The sequence below is a fragment of the Biomphalaria glabrata genome, chromosome 16 (assembly GCF_947242115.1).
Source record: "Biomphalaria glabrata chromosome 16, xgBioGlab47.1, whole genome shotgun sequence".
Lineage (NCBI taxonomy): Eukaryota > Metazoa > Mollusca > Gastropoda > Planorbidae > Biomphalaria > Biomphalaria glabrata.
The window spans coordinates 25,549,967-25,558,029 of NC_074726.1; the positions used below are offsets into that span (position 1 = coordinate 25,549,967).

Genomic DNA, 8,063 nt, shown 5'->3' on the forward strand with positions numbered 1-8,063 from the left:
GGAAAGTTGAAAGTCATTATTTATGAACGAAAACAAACGTATTGATGTAATTAAAACAGACGCTCGTCACTTGATACGGATCGTGTCAACATCAGCGAGGAGATGGCAAAGACGGGTATCTGGATGCAGTTGAGGAGAGATTCCAAGAATATGGTGGTTGAAGCTGAGGAATTGAATAATAGGTGGGTCTGTGCCTGTGGACACGAGTGGACTTGGTTGATCTTTTCATTTTGTTGCTATATTTTAAGTTTCTATGACTCCAGTGATCAAACTCTTTTTTTTAATTTACATTATTACATTAGTTTTTTTTATTAAATATTTTTTTATTTTGTGTGAAAACCTTTTTAGTATTAGTTATTTTTTTAAATAACCAAACCCTGCTTGAAATGCTTTAAAATGCACCAAAATAATTTGCACTTTTTTTTTTTAATTTAGGTTTTAGAATGCTTCACTTCAGAACGCTTTCTTATTTTTTGCTTTAAGTTGAACTAGTTACAATGTTAGAGAATTAGGAATGAAAAAGTGTGGTCTGATTTGTTCTTTTTTTTGTTTTTATAAATATAAATGCATGTAAATTGGTCTTAATGATTTTAAATAGCTAGTTTACTTGCAATACTAAAATCAAAGAGACAAAAAAAATTCACCTATTTATGCCATCATTTCTAAGTTCTGCTATTTATAATTTATTTACAATACTGTAAAATCATTTTTAAAAAAACAAGCAAAATAATAAAAAAAATATATCTAAGGGAAAGAACTCTGCACTTACAACTATATCTCTCAATAATGTAGAAGTTATTTCTTTATTCGATATCAAACAAAATAATTAATTACCAACAATTAATTGACTAATTGGTTACATTTTTAAATTGATTCAAGTAAATAATAATTGTTTAAAGTTTCAACTTTATCCAAGAATGGGTGTGGGAGAAATAATGTGTACAAACTTTTTACCAGACAGACAGAGTGAGTTGATATAAGCTTATATATAACTGCTTATTAACTACATGTGCTGTATCTTAAAATGTATGAAAATATTCCTTCTAGGCATCACAAGAAAAAGCGCCATGACAAATCTAATGGCAGAGAGCGCAGGACCAGCAAGACACGATACAATGATGAGATGGTGCCCCTGAATGAGACCAAGGATGATACCCCCATCATTGATACCAACGGAGGGGCTCCACCAACATTCTACATGGGGGAAGAGGATGAAGACCATAAAGTCTAATCTATTCTTCCATTCAACAGAATTGTTTTATTTTTTTAAAGATGTAAAAGTGAACTGTTGTCATGCCTAAGAGACAGCTTATTCCTTAAAAATAGTACTTTGTTTGTTACATTGGCCTTAATCCTGTAAGTAAAAATCATTAAAAATGTTGTTGTAATGTTTTTGTGTCAATATGCTTTGATATAAAACTGTTTTGTGTATATTGAGATCTGTTTTAGCACAAAAACTGGTCGTTTGGACATATTTTAATTAATTGCAATAAAGAAAAAAAAAATCTAATAACTTTTCCTAAAGATTGAAGCTGTATTAGGCAGAATTGAAAGACAGTCTTGAAATATATGTGATTAGATTTGAATAGTCACAAGTCCTTTCAGTTGTCTGTTAGGACTACTAATACACTTTTATAAAAGATACAAACTTATTTTGATGTTTAAGTTTGTCTGAGTTTCTAGTTCAATATTACTTTAAAGAGAATAAAGTAATTTTACCTGATTAGTGATTATTGCTATCAATCTAACATGTACAGGTTAAACACTGTAACTCCTTTAACGTGAGAAGGAAATGTATACATTAAATAATTTTACCACTTACCAGTGTGGTAATAGGATAACCAAAGAGTTTTAGAAAATGCTGTGGTTTTAATTTAAGTGTTTTTTTAAAGTAGTGTTATATACAATTTGTTAAAATGTTTACAGTTTATAGAGCATAATTATTATATACACAAATTTTAAAATTATAATATGTAATTAATGGCAACAGAAAATACTGAGCTTCTTTTATCACTTTTTTTTTAATTTAACAATTTATCTGTCAATCAATGCTGATTTATATTTTGTCTTGAAAGCATTTTGTATATTATAAATTTAATTTTTAAAAATGTAAAACTATTTTTAAAAGTAATCATCAATTGCAAGGAAACAACTGTTTATAATATTTATACATATTTCAGTTTTTAAATATTCAATTTTATTGACATTTATTAAATGCTTCACTGATTAGGAATTTTAAGTCTTCATCTTTTTTTTCTCTATATTCTAAGGGACCAGATGCATTCATTGCATATTTATATATTTAATCATAATAAAGAACATAGTATATCCTTCATGAGGCTCAGACTTCATTAATTGACACAGGCATATATTCATCTTGCATAATTATTTGATTTTTAAGTTTTGTAAATATATTAAGTTAACAATCATACAGCTATATTGTTAATCTAATACCCAACTACACATGACACATTTCTGGATTTTAATAGATGACTTTTATGGTTCATTTTTTAATAATAAATATTTTTTTTGTTTTGATTTATATATAACCGAAACACAAACATTATTTGTTGCATTTATTTTGTTCAGTGGTTATTTCATGGTTCGTTATATTCCAAATAAGTTTAACTCTTTGTCTCCCTAGTTATTTTCCACGTCTCAGCAGAATTCTTCATTTTGCTCAGTAGTATTTCACTTCCTTTTTTTGATTAATAACATTTTCGTTTGTTATCAGAAAATGTTGTATTTGGTATAGAATTAAAGGGGACTGCATCCTCTTTCTACATAAGACAAAGAAAAGTTTATAAAATCAAACATTAATTTGATTTAATAAGTTTAAATCAACAATGCTATCGTCAATTAGGAGAGTAAGAGCTAATAAGTGTTAAATATGTTCAACGGTAGCAGGTTGATGTTAAGGTTTGATATGCCACTGTAAAAGAATTGGTCACAGTAATGATTATCTTTACTTTCTCTTTAGCCTTACGTGACTTAATGAAAAACTTTCCACCTCCTGTTTCTATAAGAAATATGTTTTCTTAACATACCTCGAAATGGCCTTTGCTTTGTAACCTAATCAGCTTCAGTGTGACTTGTAATTTCTTGTCATGAAAGAATGGAGAAAAACTGTTGACGGATCATGTGTGGTGCCCCTGCAGTTCAACAGATAGGTGAAGGTGTGAGTGAACAAAACAATTGTCAACAATTCAGATAAACCAAGCATTTTTTAAACTTGAGTCTAATACAAAGTGTGCCTTATAAAAACATTGTTAATTGTTTATATACAGAGCTTATGTTCGGTCAGTAAATTATATATTTGTGAATAGATTACTTGTTAACATGATTTGTACTGATTTTGTATTGGCAAATAAGATAAATGCTTAGTACCTATTTTTTAACCAAGATTTAGTTCTTTAAAGTGGAATCTCATTGCATATTTGTAAGGGGCAAATTTTTCTTGCTAATTTTTTTCTAGGGTGAATTTGGTTTTATTAGGAATTGATTTATTGAGTTGATGCAATTCAATAAGTTGATTTGATTAGCTTCAATATCTTGATTTTGGCTCATCAAAGCTGATTTGATTTGATTCAATGAGTTATTAATGTATGCCTATGGTATATTTATTTGTTAAACGACTCCATTCTACTCAGAAAATGACATCAAGCTATCCACGCGCAAAGCTTTGTAGCACAATATTGAGGAATAAATGGCATTAATCATATGAAAATTTTTTATCAGATCAGCCTCAACATTTGAGCTATCCTAAGACGTCATTTTCCCATATGACAAAAAGGAATATTTATAACATAACATATATTATATTTATACATCAATCATTTTTTAATATTTGAATAGGATGGAATAATAGATATGTTAACGTTAAATTAATATATGAAATTGATATATAATGTAAAACTAATATATAAAGTTATGTACATCATTATCCAAGGTGTGACCACCTTTAATCACTGTGGTTCTGAATTCTAACCTTGCACTCCCATCGAATCGAAAGTGATAATCTTCATTTCTGTTGGAATGTCCGAAGCTTATACAGCCAGACAATAACACAATTTCAATTAGTGCCTGTATTTTCTATAAGTAATGTTATGTTCAATATAAAAAGTCATGTGTGGGGCTCTTACAGTTCTGTGGTACTACATTGTTAGAATGAACTTTTACAAAGCATTTAAGACTAAGATATCTAAATTCAATAACCATTGATGAATTAATTCTTAGGCCCTTTTGCAAATGTAAATTGTATTTAAAAAAAATTTTTTTCTAAATAGATAACTTGCAAAACTTTTCGCACAAACATTTCTAATAAAAAAAAATTTATTGAATGTTTATTTCCAGTAAAAATCAATTATATACATATATTTATATTAGCTTTAAAAAAAATATTATATGCAGAGCTGCCTGATTTGGAAACAACTGCACAGTTATATTATCTATTGTTTTATTCATCATTTATATTTATAATAGCTTAAAAAACATTTTATATTGTAGCAACAGAACAAAACTTTAATTAATTTATTTTGTTGAGCTTTTTAGTTTCTTCTGTAATTTAAAAAAATTGATCATTAAATGAATACTTGCAAGTCTGTTTCTAATAGAAATGAAAAGAATATTTTGAATTTATGTTGAGCCTGGCAAGATGATGCTTATTTAAGTTGAAACTAAAGGTTGTGCCCCCTATTTGTACAGTTAATTTTTTGTATATTTGTATATTTCATTTTTTGAAAATGTTTTTTTGTGTTGTTTTATTTTGTTTTTGTTTTTTGAGTGATTTTTTGGCTTAACTTGGTGACTAGTTTCTATGTAATAATGATATAAAATGAATAAATATAAATGTTATTCAAATATTTAAAAATACTTTTGATTAGTAGCTTTTACAGAATTTAACTGTTTTACTTCAGATTTTTTTAGCTACAGAATTTAACTCTTTTACTTCAGATTTTTTAGCTACAGAATTTAACTCTTTTACTTCAGATTTTTTATTTACATTATTTAGTTATCCTGTAGTAATAAGTTATTTAGAATAATGCAAATGTTTAGTTTTATGCCATTAGAGTTTCATGTTGTGTCTCTTACATTTCTGTGTCATGTCCTGTATACTTGACATCCATGATTGATGTCATTTGTAGTCATCTATGACATATCATTGATCATATATATCACATGTGTGAGTCATTTATCATGTCTGTATGTTCCATTAATGTTAATGCTGGTACTTGTAATATACTCTATTTTTAGATTTTTTGATATTATATATCATATATTAACCAGGAGGACGCTGTAGCCTTGAATTGTACATATATTGTTATTCTATGGTGGATATTTAAACAGGCCATTGTTGTTTTGTCAGTTACGTTTGTTCATTTTTTTTTTAAACCATGCTATTCACCCCTAAAAAACATTCAATTGAAAAGTAATAATTCAATATTTTTGTCGAATTCAGTCAGAATATCAGAAAATAAAATTGCAATCATGTTTATTTTGTATAGTAACTAATTTTTTTTTTATTTAATCAGTTTACAAAAAAGGAATAAAATTAATGGCAATAATTCATGCTCATGTATTTTTAATAGTGGATTTTTATTCAGAAAAAAGTTTTAATTGTGTTATCTTTGTTTCTAAAGAGCTTTAGCTCTAACAGTTTGAAGAGAAGTTAAGTAGAAATACTGCATCACTTTTGTTTTTTTGAAGATGTTAGACAAAGACTCTTTATTGAGATGTTAAATTAATTTCCCTAGGTCATTGGCACAATGATGACACTAGAAAACTAATTATAGAATAGAAAACAAATAAAGTTTCTATTCTACCAAAGAAAAAATCATGATGGTTGACAACCTAAAAATTAAGTTTATGATATCAGCATATTTTTTTATTCCTTTGTGCAACTAAAAAAACAAATCTCTTAACGCAGAAAGTTCATCAATTTCTAGCATTAAGTTTTGTGATTTTGAAGTGTTCCTATAATTTTAAGTAAATCAGGACTTAGCATAGATTTAGGCTCATGTACATACCAATATTTGTACTCATGTTAATGAGCAAGATTTTTTTTCCCTTCACCCAAACCATTCCTTGACTGATGATTATGTGATTACTTGATTAATTTATTACTCTGCTTAATCTTCATTCAAGATAAATGTAATAAGTAATAAACATGAAAGTAAAATACACTTTAAATATATGTATTTGAACAAACGACATTCAAACTTTTGATGTAAATTTGGCCGTTAATTTTTTTTTTATTGCTTGTTTAATTTTTTTTTTACTTTGAAAAGAAAATTACAACCGGACACTCAAGTATTAAATATGAGATATCTCTGCATTTATTGTAATATACAATTCTATCTACAAGGCAATTTAATTAAGAACATGTCAAATTCTGCCATTATTATTTTTTATTGAAATAAAAACTCTGAAACTATCTCTGTATGTTATTAGTTATTATTTGTTAAAATTGTTTAAACTGTTGGGTTTTAACCAATTGTCTACTAATAAAAATAAGGAGTGTTATTCTTAAAACCTGGAAATATTTATAGATCTAAGCCTATATCTAAATAATGTTCCAAATTTTTTGTGATAGAAAGTTTTGAAGAAAAAAAAATTTAAAATACTTAAAAAAAAAAATAAATAAATGTGTAATTGTATCAATTAGTTTGGATCAGTCATGTAATTAAATTTGTACTGATCTAGCTAGACTAATAATAATAATAATAATAAATCTGTGCAATTAGGATTTAAAATACCTTCAAATTTTTTTTTGTTTAGTACTATTTTATGCTTTTAGCTTTCTCAATGTGCTACGATCCTATCACTCCTCTGGAGGCTAGGTGAAAAAGGGAGAAAGAAAAAACTATCTGTTGTTTGTTTCAAACTTTTAAAAGATGACCTAATTCTCTACACAAAGTATAAAGGGGACTAATTCAACTTATAATGCCACTTCTGTCAAGTACTGTTTCTTTCCGTGGTTCAATACCAAACAAAGTAATTAATTATATACTTGATTAATTGTCAGTTGAAAAAAATTTTTTTTTGCAAAATTTCAACTTGATCTGTGGGAGAAATAATGTGTACCCAAATTGTACCAGAAATAAAAATTACTTTGAACATCCATTTCTTAACATTTGTCGATCCACTTCTTCTTCGCTTCATTCATTTTCTTCATTATTACCAAGTGTCACAATTTTATTTTGGTGAGCAGTGTTTTCTCTCAAACTGTGTGAAATATGCGAGTTCAGTGGTGCCTCCATTAGAACACGCTGAAGAATAACACTGCAGAAGGATGGCTGCCTGGTCGTGCGGTTTGCGCGCTGGACTGTCGTTCCGATTTATCGATGGTCGAGGATTCAAACCCTGCCCGCTCCTATCCCCCGTCGTCCTGCGGGAGGTTTGGACTAGGAAGTAATTATCTTCAACTTTGAAGGAACATCCGAAACATGTAAAAACACTTTATGAGAACTTATGTTTCTTGAATTTAAGTACTTCAAACTCAATTCAATAAAACAAGTAATCTAACGGTTTTTCTATTTTCTAAATTACACAAGTTCTTATGCGTATTTATTAGAGTGATATTGGATTACATTCAAAACCATCTATAATTGACTTAACTATTGTTTACTGGTTGTTTTTTTTATGTTTAAAAAACAATGAATTTGTAAACGTGAACGTCTTGTCTCTATATCATATAATCATATCTACAGTCTCCTATCTCTTATCTTATAAACAGGTTACACAAGCTATAGTTCAGCGCTTTTAGGAAATATTTAGCATTGGCGTATACTATCAAGGGTCCCAAAAGAACCATGTATCTCTGTAATAGAATAGGACTTGTCAAGTCTAAATACCGACAGTCAACACTGCTTAGGTAGGTCTGACGTTCCTTCAAACAAATATTCCCCTTTCAGACCTTGCGATCTATTGCGAGCAGGGTGTCATGTGATCAGCACACCGACCTAACTAATGTCCGGTACCCATAGAATTGGGTGGACTCAGGGGTGCCTTAAAAATCTTGAAATTCAACATATTCACCGATATTCAAACCCAGCACCTCAGGT

At 28.4% G+C, this 8,063-nt stretch overlaps 1 protein-coding gene across 8 annotated transcripts in view; it reads left to right on the plus strand.

Moving 5' to 3' along the window:
* Window positions 1–6,433, plus strand: part of LOC106064725 (sodium bicarbonate cotransporter 3-like) — a 96,633-nt gene extending 90,200 nt beyond the window's left edge. For 7 of the 8 annotated variants that reach the window (XM_056013451.1, XM_056013452.1, XM_056013450.1 and 4 more), the window contains 2 exons: window positions 60–182; window positions 1,048–6,433. In XM_056013451.1, coding sequence (XP_055869426.1) covers window positions 60–182; window positions 1,048–1,231 — 307 coding nt within the window. In that variant the 3' untranslated portion in view covers window positions 1,232–6,433. The remainder of the gene's footprint in view (window positions 1–59; window positions 183–1,047) is intronic. The other variant, XM_056013457.1, reaches the window with a different exon arrangement.
* Window positions 6,434–8,063: the final 1,630 nt, after the last annotated feature.